Source organism: Salvelinus fontinalis, chromosome 2 (assembly GCF_029448725.1).
Source record: "Salvelinus fontinalis isolate EN_2023a chromosome 2, ASM2944872v1, whole genome shotgun sequence".
In the NCBI taxonomy this organism is placed as follows: Eukaryota; Metazoa; Chordata; class Actinopteri; order Salmoniformes; family Salmonidae; genus Salvelinus; species Salvelinus fontinalis.
In genome coordinates this window covers 96,815,855-96,836,286 of record NC_074666.1, presented here as the reverse complement: position 1 = coordinate 96,836,286, position 20,432 = coordinate 96,815,855, and the positions used below count along the sequence as shown (strand labels likewise).

The 20,432-nt window shown below is 42.4% G+C and overlaps 1 protein-coding gene across 1 annotated transcript in view; it reads left to right on the top strand.

Moving 5' to 3' along the window:
• The window catches only part of LOC129868503 (NLR family CARD domain-containing protein 3-like), a 34,278-nt gene extending 14,824 nt beyond the window's left edge, over positions 1–19,454 (top strand). Inside the window, exons 3-11 of the mRNA XM_055942550.1 lie at positions 5,016–5,132; positions 8,279–8,363; positions 8,493–8,721; positions 9,103–10,867; positions 11,139–11,312; positions 12,831–13,004; positions 18,106–18,279; positions 18,452–18,498; positions 18,914–19,454. Coding sequence (XP_055798525.1) covers positions 5,016–5,132; positions 8,279–8,363; positions 8,493–8,721; positions 9,103–10,867; positions 11,139–11,312; positions 12,831–13,004; positions 18,106–18,279; positions 18,452–18,498; positions 18,914–19,437 — 3,289 coding nt within the window. The 3' untranslated portion in view covers positions 19,438–19,454. The remainder of the gene's footprint in view (positions 1–5,015; positions 5,133–8,278; positions 8,364–8,492; positions 8,722–9,102; positions 10,868–11,138; positions 11,313–12,830; positions 13,005–18,105; positions 18,280–18,451; positions 18,499–18,913) is intronic.
• Positions 19,455–20,432: the final 978 nt, after the last annotated feature.

Here is a 20,432-nt window from a genome sequence, read left to right as displayed (position 1 = left end):
GAGAGTGAGGCAGATATATATTATTACTGTATAAAACCTAGCAGTACTACTGATTTCTCTGAGAGTGAGGCAGATATATATTATTACTGTATAAAACCTAGCAGTACTACTGATTTCTCTGAGAGTGAGGCAGATATATATTATTACTGTATAAAACCTAGCAGTACTACTGATTTCTCTGAGAGTGAGACAGATATATATTATTACTGTATAAAACCTAGCAGTACGACTGATTACTCTGAGAGTGAGACAGATATATATTATTACTGTATAAAACCTAGCAGTACGACTGATTACTCTGAGAGTGAGACAGATATATATTATTACTGTGTAAAACCTAGCAGTACGACTGATTACTCTGAGAGTGAGGCAGATATATATTATTACTGTGTAAAACCTATCAGTACTACTGATTTCTCTGAGAGTGAGGCAGATATATATTATTACTGTGTAAAACCTAGCAGTACTACTGATTTCTCTGAGAGTGAGGCAGATATATATTATTACTGTGTAATCCTAGCAGTACTACTGATTTCTCTGAGAGTGAGGCAGATATATATTATTACTGTGTAAAACCTAGCAGTACGACTGATTACTCTGAGAGTGAGGCAGATATATATTATTACTGTATAAAACCTAGCAGTACTACTGATTTCTCTGAGAGTGAGACAGATATATATTATTACTGTATAAAACCTAGCAGTACGACTGATTACTCTGAGAGTGAGACAGATATATATTATTACTGTATAAAACCTAGCAGTACTACTGATTTCTCTGAGAGTGAGGCAGATATATATTATTACTGTGTAAAACCTAGCAGTACTACTGATTACTCTGAGAGTGAGGCAGATATATATTATTACTGTATAAAACCTAGCAGTACTACTGATTTCTCTGAGAGTGAGGCAGATATATATTATTACTGTATAAAACCTAGCAGTACTACTGATTTCTCTGAGAGTGAGACAGATATATATTATTACTGTATAAAACCTAGCAGTACGACTGATTACTCTGAGAGTGAGACAGATATATATTATTACTGTATAAAACCTAGCAGTACTACTGATTTCTCTGAGAGTGAGACAGATATATATTATTACTGTATAAAACCTAGCAGTACTACTGATTTCTCTGAGAGTGAGGCAGATATATATTATTACTGTGTAAAATCTAGCAGTACGACTGATTACTCTGAGAGTGAGACAGATATATATTATTACTGTGTAAAACCTAGCAGTACGACTGATTACTCTGAGAGTGAGGCAGATATATATTATTACTGTGTAAAACCTATCAGTACTACTGATTTCTCTGAGAGTGAGGCAGATATATATTATTACTGTGTAAAACCTAGCAGTCCTACTGATTTCTCTGAGAGTGAGTCAGATATATATTATTACTGTGTAAAACCTAGCAGTACTACTGATTTCTCTGAGAGTGAGACAGATATATATTATTACTGTGTAAAACCTAGCAGTACGACTGATTACTCTGAGAGTGAGACAGATATATATTATTACTGTGTAAAACCTAGCAGTACTACTGATTTCACTGAGAGTGAGGCAGATATATATTATTACTGTGTAAAACCTAGCAGTACTCATGATTACTCTGAGAGTGAGACAGATATATATTATTACTGTGTAAAACCTAGCAGTACGACTGATTACTCTGAGAGTGAGACAGATATATATTATTACTGTGTAAAACCTAGCATTACTACTGATTTCTCTGAGAGTGAGACAGATATATATTATTACTGTATAAAACCTAGCAGTACTATTGATTTCTCTGAGAGTGAGACAGATATATATTATTACTGTGTAAAACCTAGCAGTACTACTGATTTCTCTGAGAGTGAGACAGATATATATTATTACTGTGTAAAACCTAGCAGTACTACTGATTTCTCTGAGAGTGAGGCAGATATATATTATTACTGTGTAAAACCTAGCAGTACTACTGATTTCTCTGAGAGTGAGGCAGATATATATTATTACTGTATAAAACCTAGCAGTACTACTGATTTCTCTGAGAGTGAGACAGATATATATTATTACTGTGTAAAACCTAGCATTACTACTGATTTCTCTGAGAGTGAGACAGATATATATTATTACTGTGTAAAACCTAGCAGTACGACTGATTACTCTGAGAGTGAGACAGATATATATTATTACTGTGTAAAACCTAGCATTACTACTGATTTCTCTGAGAGTGAGACAGATATATATTATTACTGTATAAAACCTAGCAGTACTATTGATTTCTCTGAGAGTGAGACAGATATATATTATTACTGTGTAAAACCTAGCAGTACTACTGATTTCTCTGAGAGTGAGACAGATATATATTATTACTGTGTAAAACCTAGCAGTACGACTGATTACTCTGAGAGTGAGACAGATATATATTATTACTGTGTAAAACCTAGCATTACTACTGATTTCTCTGAGAGTGAGACAGATATATATTATTACTGTGTAAAACCTAGCAGTACTACTGATTTCTCTGAGAGTGAGGCAGATATATATTATTACTGTGTAAAACCTAGCAGGACTACTGATATCTCTGAGAGTAAGGAAGATATTATTACTGTGTAAAACCTAGCAGTACTACTGATTTCTCTGAGAGTGAGGCAGATATATATTATTACTGTGTAAAACCTAGCAGTACTACTGATTTCTCTGAGAGTAAGGAAGATATATATTATTACTGTGTAAAACCTAGTAGTACTACTGATTTCTCTGAGAGTAAGGAAGATATATATTATTACTGTGTAAAACCTAGCAGTACTACTGATTTCTCTGAGAGTGAGTCAGATATATATTATTACTGTGTAAAACCTAGTAGTACTTCTGATTTCTCTGAGGCTGAGGCAGATATATATTATTACTGTGTAAAACCTAGCTGTCCTACTAATTTCACTGAGGCTGAGGCAGATATATATTATTACTGTGTAAAACCTAGCAGTACTACTGATTTCTCTGAGGCTGAGGCAGATATATATTATTACTGTATAAAACCTAGCAGTACTACTGATTTCTCTGAGAGTAAGGAAGATATATATTATTACTGTGTAAAACCTAGCAGTACTACTGATTTCTCTGAGAGTGAGGTAGATATATATTATTACTGTGTAAAACCTAGCAGTACTACTGATTCCTCTGAGGCTGAGGCAGATATATATTAATACTGTATAAAACCTAGCAGTACTACTGATTTCTCTGAGAGTAAGGAAGATATATTTTATTACTGTGTAAAACCTAGCAGTACTGCTGATTTCTCTGAGAGTGAGGCAGATATATATTATTACTGTGTAAAACCTAGCAGTACTACTGATTCCTCTGAGGCTGAGGCAGATATATATTATTACTGTATAAAACCTAGCAGTACTACTGATTTCTCTGAGAGTGAGGCAGATATATATTATTACTGTGTAAAACCTAGCAGTACTACTGATTTCTCTGAGAGTGAGGCAGATATATATTATTACTGTGTAAAACCTAGCAGTACTACTGATTCCTCTGAGAGTGAGGCAGATATATATTATTACTGTATAAAACCTGGCCGTACTACTGATTTCTCTGAGAGTGAGGCAGATATATATTATTACTGTATAAAACCTAGCAGTACTACTGATTTCTCTGAGAGTGAGGCAGATATATATTATTACTGTGTAAAACCTATCAGTACTACTGATTTCTCTGAGAGTGAGGTAGATATATATTATTACTGTATAAAACCTAGCAGTACTACTGATTTCTCTGAGAGTGAGGCAGATATATATTATTACTGTATAAAACCTAGCTGTCCTACTGATTTCACTGAGAGTGAGGCAGATATATATTATTACTGTATAAAACCTAGTAGTACTACTGATTTCACTGAGAGTGAGGCAGATATATATTATTACTGTATAAAACCTAGTAGTACTACTGATTTCTCTGAGAGTGAGGCAGATATATATTATTACTGTGTAAAACCTAGCAGTACCACTGATTTCACTGAGAGTGAGGCAGATATATATTATTACTGTGTAAAACCTAGCAGTACTACTGATTTCTCTGAGAGTGAGGCAGATATATATTATTACTGTGTAAAACCTATCAGTACTACTGATTTCTCTGAGAGTGAGGCAGATATATATTATTACTGTGTAAAACCTATCAGTACTACTGATTTCTCTGAGAGTGAGGTAGATATATATTATTACTGTATAAAACCTAGCAGTACTACTGATTTCTCTGAGAGTAAGGAAGATATATATTATTACTGTGTAAAATCTAGCAGTACTACTGATTCCTCTGAGGCTGAGGCAGATATATATTATTACTGTGTAAAACCTAGCAGTACTTCTGATATCTCTGAGAGTGAGGCAGATATATATTATTACTGTGTAAAACCTAGCAGTACTACTGATTTCTCTGAGAGTGAGGCAGATATATATTATTACTGTGTAAAACCTAGCAGTACTACTGATTTCTCTGAGAGTGGGGCAGATATAAATTATTACTGTGAATAACCTATCAGTACTACTGATTTCTCTGAGAGTGAGGCAGATATATATTATTACTGTGTAAAACCTAGCAGTACTACTGATTTCTCTGAGAGGGAGGCAGATATATATTATTACTGTGTAAAACCTAGCAGTACTACTGATTTCACTGAAAGTGAGCCAGATATATATTATTACTGTATAAAACCTATTAATAGTATATTTATATACAGCATTTAGCAAAAAAACATGATTATTTGTCCTCTGAAATGAAACCATCAAGTGATAGATTTTAAACAAATGCATGTCTGTTATTGAACAATCCCATGCCATGATTAGATAGTGAAAAAACACACCAATCTCTTTCAAAATGTCTTCAAGAAATACAAGCTAATTTACGAAAGTTTCTGAAAAGTGATATATAGGTTTTTGGAATGAAACTGTTCTTATGTTTCCCCATCTGAGCTCAGATTAGATGAGAGATGTAATGTTTGTCTCTGTTGTGTTGAAGTCCAATCAAGCAGGAGAGACCAGCCTCCCCTGTACCCAGCTGTGTGTCCATGAAGAGTGACTGGTCTATGAGTCCTCCTCTAAACTTTAGAGAGGGAGACTTTTCTGCTGAACGAAGGTAAGAAGAACTCATGGGTCATGGTCAGTGAGTTAAACAACACTGTCTCTAGTCATTTCTCCTCTCCCATTTTTCCATTTATTGTTGTTGTTTTCATAATCCATAGGCTAATCCTTTTGTCCATTTTCATAGTCCTAAAACAATATTAAACAAACACAACATTCCCTCCGTGTGTGTGTGTGTTTGTGCGTGTGTGTGTGTGTGTGTGTGTGTGTGTGTGTGTGTGTGTGTGTGTGTGTGTGTGTGTGTGTGTGTGTGTGTGTGTGTGTGTGTGTGTGTGTGTGTGTCACGTTCCTGACCTGTTTTCTCTTGTTTTGTATGTCTTTATTTGGTCAGGGCGTGAGTGTTGGGTGGGCAGTCTATGTTTTCTATTTCTATGTTGGGTTTTTGTGTTCGGCCTGGTATGATTCTCAATTAGAGACAGGTGTGTATCGTTTGTCTCTGATTGAGAGTCATACTAAGGCAGCCAGGGTTTCACTGGTGTTTTGTGGGTGTTTGTTTCCTGTGTTAGCGTTTGGGCCACACAGGACTGTTGCAGGTTAGTCACGTTTGTTGTTTTGTTTATTTGTAGTGTTTGTTGGTTTGCCATTAAAATCATGAATACCTCCTACTCCGCATCTTGGTCCGATCCATGCTCCTCCTCGTCTGAGGAGGAGAACGACATTGACAGCCGTTACAGAAACACCCACCAAACCAGGACCAAGCGGATTGGAGAAGGACGGCAAGAACCAAAGCAATGGAGAGAAGAGGAATGGACTTGGGAGGAGATCCTAGACGGTAAAGGACCCTGGGCACAGCCAGTGGAGTGTCGCCGCCCCAAAGCGGAGCTGGAGGCAGCGAAAGCGGAGAGGCGGCATTATGAGGCGCTTGCAAGGCAGAGTGGCTGGAAACCCGAGAGGCTCACCCAAAAATTTCTTGGGAGGGGGCTAAAGGGGAGGGTGGCGAAGCCGGGTTGGATACCTGAGCCAACTCCCCGGGCTTACCGTGGAGTGAGAGGGCGTCGTACTGGTCAGACACCGTGTTATGCGGTAAAGCGCACGGTGTCCCCAGTACGCGTGCTTAGCCCAGTGCGGGCTATTCCACCTTGCCGCACTGGGAGGGCTAGGTTGGGCATCGAGCCGGATGTCATGAAGCCGGCCCAACGTATCTGGCCTCCAGTACGTCTCCTCGGGCCGGCGTACATGGCACCAGCCTTACAGGTGGTGTCCCCGGTTCGCCTGCATAGCCCAGTGCGGGCTATTCCACCTCGCCGCACTGGTAGGGCTAAGGGGACCATTCAACCTGGTAAGGTTGGAGAGGCTCGGTGCTCAAGAGCGCGTGTCCTCCTTCACGGTCCGGCATATCCGGCGCCACCTTCCCGCCCCAGCCCAGTACCACCAGTGCCTACACCACGCACCAGGCTTCCAGGGCATCTCCAGAGCCCTGTTCCTCCTCCCCGCACTCGCCCTGAGGTGCGTGCCCTCAGCCCGGTACCTCCAGTTCCGGCACCACGCATCAGGCCTATTGTGCGTCTCAGCCGGCCAGAGTCTGCCGTCTGCCCAGCGGTGCCTGAACTGCCCGGCTGCCCAACGCCGTCTGAGCCATCTGTCTGCCCAACGCCGTCTGAGCCATCCGTCTGCCCAACGCCGTCTGAGCCATCCGTCTGCCCAGCGCCGTCTGAGCCATCCGTCTGCCAAGCGCCATCTGAGCCATCCGTCTGCCACGAGCCATTAGAGCCGCCCGTCTGTCCCGAGCCGTTAGAGCCGTCCGTCAGTCAGGAGCCGCTAGAGCCGCCCGTCAGTCAGGAGCCGCCAGAGCCGCCAGCCAGTCAGGAGCTGCCAGAGACGCCAGCCAGTCAGGAGCTGCCAGAGACGCCAGCCAGTCAGGAGCTGCCAGAGACGCCAGCCAGTCAGGAGCTGCCAGAGCCGTCCAGCCAGGAGCTGCCAGAGCCGTCCAGCCAGGACCAGCCAGGGCCGTCCAGCCAGGACCAGCCAGAGCCGTCCAGCCAGGACCAGCCAGAGCCGTCCAGCCAGAACCAGCCAGAGCCGTCCAGCCAGGAGCTGCCAGCCAGCCAGGATCCGCCAGAGCCTTCCGCCAGCCAGGATCCGCCAGAGCCAGCCGCCAGCCAGGATCCGCCAGAGCCAGCCGCCAGCCAGGATCCGCCAGAGCCAGCCGCCAGCCAGGATCCGCCAGAGCCAGCCGCCAGCCAGGATCCGCCAGAGCCAGCCGCCAGCCAGGATCCGCCAGAGCCAGCCGCCAGCCAGGATTCGCCAGAGTCCCTCAGCCAGGACCTGCCAGAGTCCCTCAGCCAGGACCTGCCAGAGTCCCTCAGCCAGGACCTGCCAGAGTCCCTCAGCCAGGACCTGCCAGAGTCCCTCAGCCAGGACCTGCCAGAGTCCCTCATCCCGGAGCTGCTGCCCCTTATTCCGTAGCTGCTGCCCCTTATCCCGGTGCTGCCCCTTATCCCGATGCTGCCCCTTCATTTAGGTGGATTTAGTTGGAGGGTGGTCATTGGGAGGGGGATACGGAAGCGGGGAGTGACTATGGTGGGGTGGGGACCTCGCCCAGAGCCTGAGCCACCACCGTGGTCAGATGCCCACCCAGACCCTCCCCTAGACTTTGTGCTGGTGCGCCCGGAGTTCGCACCTTAAGGGGGGGGTTATGTCACGTTCCTGACCTGTTTTCTCTTGTTTTGTATGTGTGTGATGGTCAGGGCGTGAGTGTTGGGTGGGCAGTCTATGTTTTCTATTTCTATGTTGGGTTTTGTGTTCGGCCTGGTATGATTCTCAATTAGAGACAGGTGTGTATCGTTTGTCTCTGATTGAGAGTCATACTAAGGTAGCCAGGGTTTCACTGGTGTTTTGTGGGTGTTTGTTTCCTGTGTTAGCGTTTGGGCCACACAGGACTGTTGCAGGTTAGTCACGTTTTGTTTTGTTTATTTGTAGTGTTTGTTGGTTTGCCATTAAAATCATGAATACCTCCTACTCCGCATCTTGGTCCGATCCATGCTCCTCCTCGTCTGAGGAGGAGAACGACATTGACAGCCGTTACAGTGTGTGTGTGTGTGTGTGTGTGGTGTGTGTGTGTGTGTGTGTGTGTGTGTGTGTGTGTGTGTGTGTGTGTATACTCCCTGGATGAGGAGATGTAATCTCATGTTTTGTCCACAGAAACCAACAGGAGAGATCAGAGTCAGAGATTCTCAGTGGTCAGTCTTCCCAGAGTCATCAAACAGACCTGGACTCCATATTCAGTGTATGTGGTCCTGTTATGTACATTTGTTTTTGTTTACCTCAAGTAAAGTTGATCTGTCAATCATTCATTAATGTGTTAATGAGAAAGCATTTTGTTTCTTGCTTAACTTATTTACTTGATTTATTTCAGTTGCTTGAAGAGAAAATTATGACATTTGTGAAGAACGAGCTGAAGATGTTCAAGAGGATTCTTAGTCCAGAACTCCCAGAAGGCTTTGAGAGTCAGAAGCAGGATAAGGAAGTGGTGGATGCTGAAGATGAGAAGCAGGAGAGCAGTGCCAGAGAGGGGGCTCTGAAGATCACACTGCACGTCCTGAGGAAAATGAACCAGAAGGAGCTTGCTGACACACTGGAGAAATGTAAGACCTGTCTGCCTCATGTTGAATGCTGTTTTATAACATTTAAAAGCTGTAGCTAAAGTACAGCTAAAGTAGCTGTGTAACTCAATGATATTGTAGCAGCCTTAACACAACACCTAGTGACCTCATCAAGTAGCAGCAGGGATGTGTTGTGGTGATTCATTTAGAGAGAGAGAGACAACATTAATAATACCATCAATAATACCAATAATAATATAATCAGTCACACCAGTCTGTAATGCATTATGAAAACATTTACACATTTATATAGTCAGTTAAGAGAATAAATTGTTATAATGTAAAACTTTATAACAGTCCTACAATAATGTAGGCATTAAAACAAATGTAATATAATATCCTCTGTGTTATTTCTTCATTCAGATGAGCTTGCTGTGATTTGCCAACGTGAACTCAAATCTAATCTGAAGAAGAAGTTTCAATGTGTATTTGAGGGGATCGCTAAACAAGGAAACCCAACACTTCTCAATAAGATCTACACAGAGCTCTACATCACAGAGGGTGGAACAGGAGAGGTCAATAATGAACATGAGCTGAGACAGATTGAGACAACAACCAGGAAACAAGCAAGACCAGAGACTGCAATCAAATGTAACGACATCTTCAAACCCTTAACTGGACAAGACAAACGAATCAGAACTGTGCTGACAAAGGGAGTCGCTGGCATTGGAAAAACAGTCTCTGTGCAGAAGTTCATTCTGGACTGGGCTGAAGGAAAAGCAAATCAGGATGTCCAATTTGTATTTTCATTCCCTTTCCGGGAGCTGAATTTGATGAAAGGGGACAAACACACTTTGATTGAACTTCTCAATCACTTCTCAATGGAAACCAAACAATCAAGAATCTCCAACTACGACAAGTACAAAGTTCTGTTCATCTTTGATGGTCTGGATGAGTGCCGACTGCCCCTAGACTTCCGGAATAACAAGATCTGTTGTGACGTCACAGAGTCAACCTCAGTGGATGTTCTGCTGACAAATCTTATCAAGGGAAATCTGCTTCCCTCTGCTCTCCTTTGGATAACTACCCGACCTGCAGCAGCCAATAAGATCCCTTCAGGGTGTGTTGACCAGGTGACAGAGGTACAGGGGTTCAATGACCCACAGAAGGAGGAGTACTTCAGGAAGAGATTCAGTGATGAGGACCTCGCCAGCAGAATCATCTCACACATAAAGACATCAAGGAGCCTCCACATCATGTGTCACATTCCAGTCTTCTGTTGGATTTCTGCAACAATCCTTGAACACATGCTGAAACATAAGAGAGAAGAGATGCCCAAAACTCTGACTGAGATGTACACACACCTTGTGGTGTTTCATACCAAACAGAAGAATGAAAAGTATCTTGGGAAAGAAGAGACAGGTCCACACTGGAATCAAGAGAGCATTCTGTCACTGGGAAAACTGGCTTTTCAACAGCTTGTGAATGGCAATCTGATTTTCTATGAAGAAGACCTGAAAGAGGCTGGCATTGATGTCAATGAAGCCTCAGTGTACTCAGGATTGTGCACACAGATATTTAAAGAGGAATGTGGGCTGTACCAGGAAAAGGTGTACTGCTTTGTTCATCTGAGCATTCAGGAGTTTCTGGCTGCTGTATATGTGTTCCTCTCATTCATCAACAACAATGAGAATCTAATGGACAAACTGCAAACAAACAACAAGTCTGCAGTTACTTTCTACAAGAGTGCTGTGGATAAAGCCTTACAAAGTGAGACTGGAAACCTGGACCTTTTCCTCCGCTTCCTTCTGGGCCTCTCACTGGAGTCCAATCAGAAGCACTTACAAGGTCTACTGACAAAGTCAAGAAGCAGCTCACAGAGCCATGAAGAAACAGTCAAGTACCTAAAGGAGAAGATCAGGGAGAATCCCTCTCCAGAGAGGAGCATCAATCTGTTCCACTGTCTGAATGAACTGAATGACCATTCTCTAGTGGAGGAGATCCAAAGCTACCTGAGATCAGGAAGTCTCTCAAAACCCAACCTGTCACCTGCACAGTGGTCAGCTCTGGTCTTTGTGTTGCTGACTTCAGAAAAGGAGCTGGATGTGTTTGACCTGAAGAAATACTCCAGATCAGAGGAAGGTCTTCTGAGGCTGCTGCCAGTGGTCAAAGCCTCCAGAGCTGTTCTGTGAGTAAATAAAATGACATATAAGAACTAATCATCAGGAAGCATTATCCAGTTTAGAGAAAGATTTGTATTATTATATTATTAAAACATATTGAATAAATGCATTGATGTTTACATTAGTATAACAATATGACCATACAATTCTAGGAGACGGAAGGTGAATCTATATGTTGTTTGAGAGAATAAACCAAATGCATCTGCCATTGTCCTTCTACACTACTGGTGTTAAATTAACAGTGTGTTTGTGAAGTCATGATGATCTCTTTGTCAGGCTGTCAGGCTGTGGAGTCACAGAGGAAGGCTGTGCTTCTCTGGTCTCAGCTCTGAGGTCAAACCCCTCACACCTGAGAGAGCTGGACCTGAGTAACAATGACCTGAAGGATTCAGGAGTGAAGCTGCTCTCTGCTGGACTGGGGAATCCCCACTGTAAACTGGAGACTCTGAGGTCAGTATTCCTGTAGTTGGTCAACAAGTGATAACTGTTCACCAGATCCACATGTGTTTACCAGACACACATAGTCTACACCATTTGTGTTTGGACAGTAAAGCTTACAGTTTTCATTGTGGTGCTATGCTCCAGCATTTTGCATCATAGATCTGTGGATGTCGAAATACCCGTGCACTTTGTTTTCCCGGAGCTAGGATATTGGAGTTATCAGAAGTCCACCATCAAGAAACAGATTCCTGAAAACAGCTGTGTTGCATATTGGGTCTAATGACATCATGTGAAATCTGTAAAGCTAAGAGACAATTTCTTACAACTCTTGGAGAGCTCAGAATCTAGCAGAACATATAATTGTCTCGGGCCCAATTCCATCTCCGTTGTGGGACTGAGTGTTTAGCCGTCTTTGGTCTCTTCACCAGTGATTAATGCATCTGACCAAGGACTCGGGTCCTTCGTCGACTATTTTGTCTCCTTCTGGAATAGACTACTTTGTGGAAGACGGAATTCACCTGGGTGAAAATGGCTCCCGGCTGTTGTCATCAAACATCGGAAAGGTTCTTGGTCAACTAAATTGATGTGAGAACAACATTAACATGGAAGTCCGTTTTTACCATGTCCTCTTTGGTCGCTGTGAGAGTTCCACATGTGGTGACATGCCAAATGGTGCTGTCGTAGCGTTGACTATCATTACATGTGAAGACTGTATATTATCAAATACATTCTTTATCTGTAATTTAATTACGCGATTAAACTAATCATGTAACTTTAATTAACTAGGAAGTCGGGGCACCACGGGAACATATTGTTTATAGAGTGTCAATTTCCAGAATATAACTCTTAAGATATGTTCATATCTTATCGATTGCAGTCACTTGTTAATGAATTGTATTACCTCATCAGTTGCATTACTGAACGTAGCAAATCCTTGGATATCTGCACAAACCCTAACATAGATCATGAATCAGCAATATACTAATTGGCTTAAATATTTATTTACTAACTAACTTAATCAATCACAGAATTACATAAACCCACACAAACAATAGGTCTTACATTGGTTACTACATGATGCAACGAAAAAGTCCCTAGCGGACGAAACCGATATGACTGCTTGGTAGACAAAGGAAAGGGGATGGGGACGGCTCAAGAGCGGGAAACTCAGAGTGGATTCAAGTACATCCAGTTGAATACACTACACTATTGGAAATGCCTATACTTTGAACATGAACAGCTGTGTATTGTACTCAACAAAATCTAAATATAATATTTCACTGTCTGTCTTTTGACTGGTACTGCTTTTTACACTGGGTCAGTCTACTCAAATATTTGTACTATAAATTTTTCTCACTACAAGTAAAATGATGATCATTTATTGAAATGATAGATTCATTTATTTATGAATAGATATGGCAGGTCTCAGGACATTGATATATCTGAATATGTTGAAAAATATATACTGCCACTATTTTCACCACCAAAGATAGCAGTGTGATTTTAATATAATTTGACTCTTTGCAGGCTGTCAGGCTGTCTAGTCACAGAGGAAGGCTGTGCTTCTCTGATCACAGCTCTGAGGTCAAACCCCTCACACCTGAGAGAGCTGGATCTGAGTAACAATGACCTGAAGGATTCAGGAGTGAAGCTGCTCTCTGCTGGACTGGGGAATCCCCACTGTAAACTGGAGACTCTGAGGTCAGTATTCCTGTAGTTGGTCAATAAGTGATAACTGTTCACCAGATCCATATGTGTTTACCAGGAACACATAGTCCACACCATTTGTGTTTGGACAGTGAAGCTTACAGTTTTCATTGTGGTGCTATGCTCCAGCATTTGGATCATAGATCGGTGGATGTCGAAATACCCGTGCACTTTGTTTTCCTGGAGCTAGGATATTGGAGTTATCAGAAGTCCACCATCAAGAAAGATACCTGCTCTGAAAACAGTTGTGTTGCATATTGAGTCTAATGACATCATGTGAAATCTGTAAAGCTAAGAGACAATTTCTTACAACTCTTGGAGAGCTCAGAATCTAGCAGAACATATAATTGTCTCGGGCCCAATTCCATCTCCGTTGTGGGACTGAGTGTTTAGCCGTCTTTGGTTGCTTCACCAGTGATTAATACATCTGACCAAGGACTCGGGTCCTTCGTCGACTATTTTGACTCCTTCTGGAATAGACTACTTTGTGGAAGACGGAATTCACCTGGGTGAAAATGGCTCCCGGCTGTTGTCATCAAACATCGGAAAGGTTCTTGGTCAACTAAATTGATGTGAGAACAACATTAACATGGAAGTCCGTTTTTACCATGTCCTCTTTGGTCGCTGTGAGAGTTCCACATGTGGTGACATGCCAAATGGTGCTGTCGTAGCGTTGACTATCATTACATGTGAAGACTGTATATTATTAAATACATTCTTTATCTGTAATTTAATTACGCGATTAAACTAATCATGTAACTTTAATTAACTAGGAAGTCGGGGCACCACGGGAACATGTTGTTTATAGAGTGTCAATTTCCAGAATATAACTCTTTGATATCTTATCAATTGCAGTCACTTATACACTACACTCATGGAAATAGCTATACTTTGAACATGAACAGCCGTGTATTGTACTCAATACAATCTAAATCTGATACCTCACTGTCTGTCTTTTGACTGATACTGCTTTTTAAACTGGTCTGGTCAGTCTACTCAAATATTTGTACAATACATTTTTCTCACTACAAGTAAAATTATGCTCATTTATTAAAATGATAGATTCATTAATTCATGAATAGATATGGCAGGTTTCAGGACACTGATAAATCTGAATATGTTGAAAAATATACTGCCACTATTTTCACCACCAAAGAATAGTTGGTCAACAAGTGATAACTGTTCACCAGATCCACATGTGTTTACCAGACACACATAGTCCACACCATATATGTTTGGACAGTGAATCTTAGTTTTACATTTGGTGCTATGCTCCAGCATTTTGGATTTGAGATAGAATGTATCATATTAGGTGACAGTACAGAATGTCACCTTTTTATTTGAGGTTAATGGTGAGAGGTTAGCATGTTTTGTTTTAGCCCCTCTTATTGGTAATGGTGAGAGGTTAGCATGTTTTGTTGTATCCTCTGTTATTGGTAATGGTGAGAGGTTAGCATGTTTTGTTGTAGCCTCTGTTATTGGTAATGGTGAGAGGTTAGCATGTTTTGTTGTAGCCTCTGTTATTGGTAATGGTGAGAGGTTAGCATGTTTTGTTGTTTACATTATGTCAGTATATGTCACTGAGGGAGAGGGTAATGTATAATGTTTACATTATGTCAGGATATGTCACTGAGGGAGAGGGTAATGTATAGTGTTTACATTATGTCAGGATATGCCACTGAGGGAGAGGGTAATGTATAATGTTACATTATGTCAGGATATGTCACTGAGGGAGAGGGTAATGTATAATGTTTACATTATGTCAGGATATGTCACTGAGGGAGAGGGTAATGTATAACGTTTTCATTATGTCAGGATATGTTACTGAGGGAGAGGGTAATGTATAATGTTTACATTATGTCAGGTTGTGTCACTGAGGGAGAGAGGGTCATGTATAATGTTTACATTATGTCAGGTTATGTCACTGAGGGAGAGAGGGTAATGTATAATGTTTACATTATGTCAGGTTATGTCACTGAGGGAGAGGGTAATGTATAATGTTTACATTATGTCAGGTTATGTCACTGAGGGAGAGAGGGTCATGTATAATGTTTACATTATGTCAGGATATGTCACTGAGGGAGAGGGTAATGTATAATGTTTACATTATGTCAGGATATGTTATTGTTAGCCATCAGGGATCCTCTGGGAGGAGAAGAGACACAGTCTGGCACAAGTCACCATGACAGCCATGATTTAGGGAGGAGTAAGGAATGTGGGCCGAGGTCAGGTTAGATGTAGTGAGGAAGAACATATTTCACTCATCTTCTGTCTAGCAACAGATGTGTATTGGCTGTTCAGATGTGTAGGAGGAGACTCAGCATAGGAGAAAGGGTTAAATACTGGTACTCGTGTGAATATGTTCTTTGTCTTATGCAGATGTATGGTCCAGTGGGTGAATCACCTTGGTTTTTATTTTATTTATTTTATTTCACCTTTATTTAACCAGGTAGGCTAGTTGAGAACAAGTTCTCATTTGCAACTGCGACCTGGCCAAGATAAAGCATAGCAGTGTGAACAGACAACACAGAGTTACACATGGAGTAAACAATAAACAAGTCAATAACATGGTAGAAAAAAAGAGAATCTATATACAATGTGTGCAAAAGGCATGAGGTAGGCAATAAATCGAATAATTACAATTTAGCAGATTAACACTGGAGTGATAAATCATCAGATGATCATGTGCAAGAAGAGATACTGGTGTGCAAAAGAGCAGAAAAGTAAATAAATAAAAGCAGTATGGGGGGTGAGGTGGGTAGTTTACAGATGGACTATGTACAGCTGCAGCGATCGGTTAGCTGCTCGGATAGCAGATTTTTAAAGTTGTTGAGGGAGATAAAAGTCTCCAACTTCAGAGATTTTTGCAATTCGTTCCAGTCGCAGGCAGCAGAGAACTGGAAGGAAAGGCGTCCAAATGAGGTTTTAGCTTTAGGGATGATCAGTGAGATACACCTGCTGGAGCGCGTGCTGCGGGTGGGTGTAGCCATCGTGACCAGTGAACTGAGATAAGGCGGCACTTTACCTAGCATAGCCTTGTAGATGACCTGGAGCCAGTGGGTCTGACGACGAACATGTAGCGAGGGCCAGCCGACTAGGGCATACAGGTCGCAGTGGTGGGTCGTATAAGGTGCTTTAGTAACAAAACGAATGGCACTGTGATAAACTGCATCCAGTTTGCTGAGTAGAGTGTTGGAAGCTATTTTGTAGATGACATCGCCGAAGTCGAGGATCGGTAGGATAGTCAGTTTTACTAGGGTAAGTTTGGCGGCGTGAGTGAAGGAGGCTTTGTTGCGGAATAGAAAGCCGATTCTTGATTTGATTTTGGATTGGAGATGTTTGATATGAGTCTGGAAGGAGAGTTTGCAGTCTAGCCAGACACCTAGGTACTTATAGATGTCCACATATTCTAGGTCGGAACCGTCCAGGGTGGTGATGCTAGTCGGGCGTGCGGGTGCAGGCAGCGAACGGTTGAAAAGCATGCATTTGGTTTTACTAGCGTTTAAGAGCAGTTGGAGGCCACGGAAGGAGTGTTGTATGGCATTGAAGCTCGTTTGGAGGTTAGATAGCACAGTGTCCAAGGAAGGGCCGGAAGTATATAGAATGGTGTCGTCTGCGTAGAGGTGGATCAGGGAATCGCCCGCAGCAAGAGCAACATCATTGATGTATACAGAGAAAAGAGTCGGCCCGAGAATTGAACCCTGTGGTACCCCCATAGAGACTGCCAGAGGACCGGACAACATGCCCTCCGATTTGACACACTGAACTCTGTCTGCAAAGTAGTTGGTGAACCAGGCAAGGCAGTCATTAGAAAAACCGAGGCTACTGAGTCTGCCGATAAGAATATGGTGATTGACAGAGTCGAAAGCCTTGGCCAGGTCGATGAAGACGGCTGCACAGTAATGTCTTTTATCGATGGCGGTTATGATATCGTTTAGTACCTTGAGCGTGGCTGAGGTGCACCCGTGACCGGCTCGGAAACCGGATTGCACAGCGGAGAAGGTACGGTGGGATTCGAGATGGTCAGTGATCTGTTTGTTGACTTGGCTTTCGAAGACCTTAGATAGGCAGGGCAGGATGGATATAGGTCTGTAACAGTTTGGGTCCAGGGTGTCTCCCCCTTTGAAGAGGGGGATGACCGCGGCAGCTTTCCAATCCTTGGGGATCTCAGATGATACGAAGGAGAGTTGAACAGGCTGGTAATAGGGGGTGCGACAATGGCGGCGGACAGTTTCAGAAATAGGGGGTCCAGATTGTCAAGCCCAGCTGATTTGTATGGGTCCAGGTTTTCCAGCTCTTTCAGAACATCTGCTATCTGGATTTGGGTAAAGGAGAAGCTGGGGAGGCTTGGGCGAGTAGCAGCGGGGGGGGGGCGGGGCTGTTGGCCAAGGTTGGAGTCGCCAGGAGGAAGGCATGGCCAGCCATTGAGAAATGCTTGTTGAAGTCTTCGATTATCACGGATTTATCGGTGGTGACCGTGTTACCTAGCCTCAGCTGGGAGCTGGGAGGAGGTGCTCTTGTTCTCCATGGACTTTACAGTATCCCAGAACTTTTTGGAGTTAGAGCTACAGGATGCGAATTTCTGCTTGAAATTTTGAGCTTAACTGCTCGTCCCTGAGTTTATTACTCTTATTATTTACAACCTAACAACATAAAGTGATTTCATTTTTCTAAATGGGGAAATATCCTCAAATAAAAAGTGACATTATATACTGTCACATACATTTTTTAAATTCTCAAATCCAAAATGTTGGAGTATAGAGTCACATTTAAAATGTTAGCTTCACTGTCATTATAGATATGGTGTGGACTGTATACTCAATACAATCTAAATCTGATACCTCACTGTCTGTCTTTTGACTGATACTGCTTTTTAAACTGGTCTGGTCAGTCTACTCAAATATTTGTACTATACATGTTTTTATCTGCATGTAATATTATGATTATTTATAATAATGATACATTCATTAATTTATGAATAGATATGGCAGGTTTCAGGACACTGATGTATCTGATTATGTTGAAAAAATATATACTGCCATTATCACCACCAAAGAATATCAGTGTGATTTTAATATGATTTGACTCTTTGCAGGCTGTCAGGCTGTCTAGTCACAGAGGAAGTCTGTGCTTCTCTGGTCTCAGCTCTGAGGTCAAACCCCTCACACCTGAGAGAGCTGGACCTGAGCTACAATCACCCAGGAGACTCAGGAGTCAGACTGCTCTCTGCTGGACTGGAGGATCCACACTGCAGACTGGAGAAACTCAAGTATGTAGAGGGTTTATGTCAATGTTCATATCAGACATGTTTGACTTATCAGGCTGGTTAAGACAAACATTCTTACCAGTTATATGCTGACTGTGTGTGTGTGTGTGTGTGTGTGTGTGTGTGTTCAGGTGTATCCCTCAATGACTGTCTGTTCTTCTGCTTACCGCTACAGTGTGGAACATGATGGAGAGAACAGAACGAAACCTGGGCTTAGAAAATGTGAGTGTTGACTGCTGTGAAGAATATAACTAAGAATAAGTCTTAATTCAAGTTAAGTTAAAGTCAAAGACCACCATCATTACTGACTTGGTCATATTAAATATCAGCTGTAGTTCTACAGAAGCAGAAATCAGGGACACCAAAGTTTACAAAGAGCTGATTTGACAGTGTGTGTGTGTGTGTGTGTGTGTGTGTGTGTGTGTGTGTGTGTGTGTGTGTGTGTAATTAATGGGAATAAGTGTGTTTTATATTACCATACAATATAACATATAATCATTCAACAAGTCTCAAGTTACCTTAACTTCTCCTTTTGATACCTAGAAACATCTACATTAAATGAATTAGTGAAAAGTGAGTTAACATTCTAATGTGAATGATGATGATTTCTAATATTGTGTCTGGTTTCATCCATCAGATGTCTGTGATCTCACACTGGACCTAAACACAGTAAACAGACACCTCTCTCTGTCTGAGGAGAACAGAAAGGTGACATGTAGGAGAGAGAAGCAGCCGTATCCTGATCACCCAGAGAGATTTGAGGTCTGTGGACAGGTGCTGTGTAGAGAAGGTCTGACTGGGCGCTGTTACTGGGAGGTAGAGTGTAGTGGGAGAGGGGCTGTTATAGGAGTGACATATAAAGGAATCAGCAGGAGAGGAGAGGGTGATGACTGTTGGCTTGGATACAATGACAAGTCCTGGAGTCTGTTCTGCTCTGACAACAGTTACATTGCCTGTCACAATAATAATCAGACTACCATAGTCGTCCCCTCCTCCAGCACCCACAGAGTAGGAGTGTATCTGGACTGGCCCGCCGGCACTCTGTCCTTCTATAGAGCCTCCTCTGACACACTGACCCACCTGTACACATTCACCTCCACATTCACTGAGACCCTCTATCCAGGGTTTAGGGTTTATGAAGACTCCTCACTGTCCCTGTAAATAATAACCTGACACACAAACACTGGACACAAACACTGGACACACACACTGGACACACACACACACACACACACACACACAAACTGGACACACACACACACACACACACACACACACACACACACACACACAAACTGGACACACACACACACACACACACACACACACACACACACACACACACACACTGGACACACACACACACACACACACACACACACACACACACACACTGGACACACACACACACACAAACTGGACACACACACACACACACACACACACATAACACACACCGAAGTAGATGCCCACCCGGACCTTTTGAATCAGGTTTTGCGGCCGGAGTCCGCACCTTTGGGGGGGGGGGGATACTGTCACGCCCTGGCTGTAGAGAGGTTTTATTCTCTATTTTGGTTAGGCCAGGGTGTGACTAGGGTGGGCATTCTAGTTTCTTTATTTCTATGTTTTCTGTTTCTATGTTTTGGCCGGGTGTGGTTCTCAATCAGGGACAGCTGTCTATCGTTGTCTCTGATTGGGAATCATACTTAGGCAGCCTGTTTTTCCACCTTAGTTGTGGTTGTCTGTGTTAGTGTCCTGTAAAGCCCTAGTAAGCTTCATGGTTGTGTTTGTTGTTTGTTGTTTTTGTTGGCGACATTCTTAATAAAAAGAAATGTACGCTTCCCACGCTGCACCTTGTCCGGTCATTTCCAAGACGACGGTTGTGACACGTAGGCATCACCCTCAGCCTCATTAATCTATTCCTCCATCAATATCACCATCGCTGTTGTAGTCATCACCCTCAGCCTCATTCGTCTGTTACTCCATCAATATCACCATCGTTGTTGTAGTCATCACCCTCAGCCTCATTAATCTATTCCTCCATCAATATCACCATCGTTGTTGTAGTCATCACCCGCAGCCTCATTCGTCTTTTTCTACATCAATATCACCATCGTTGTTGTAGTCATCACCCTCAGCCTCATTCATCTATTCCT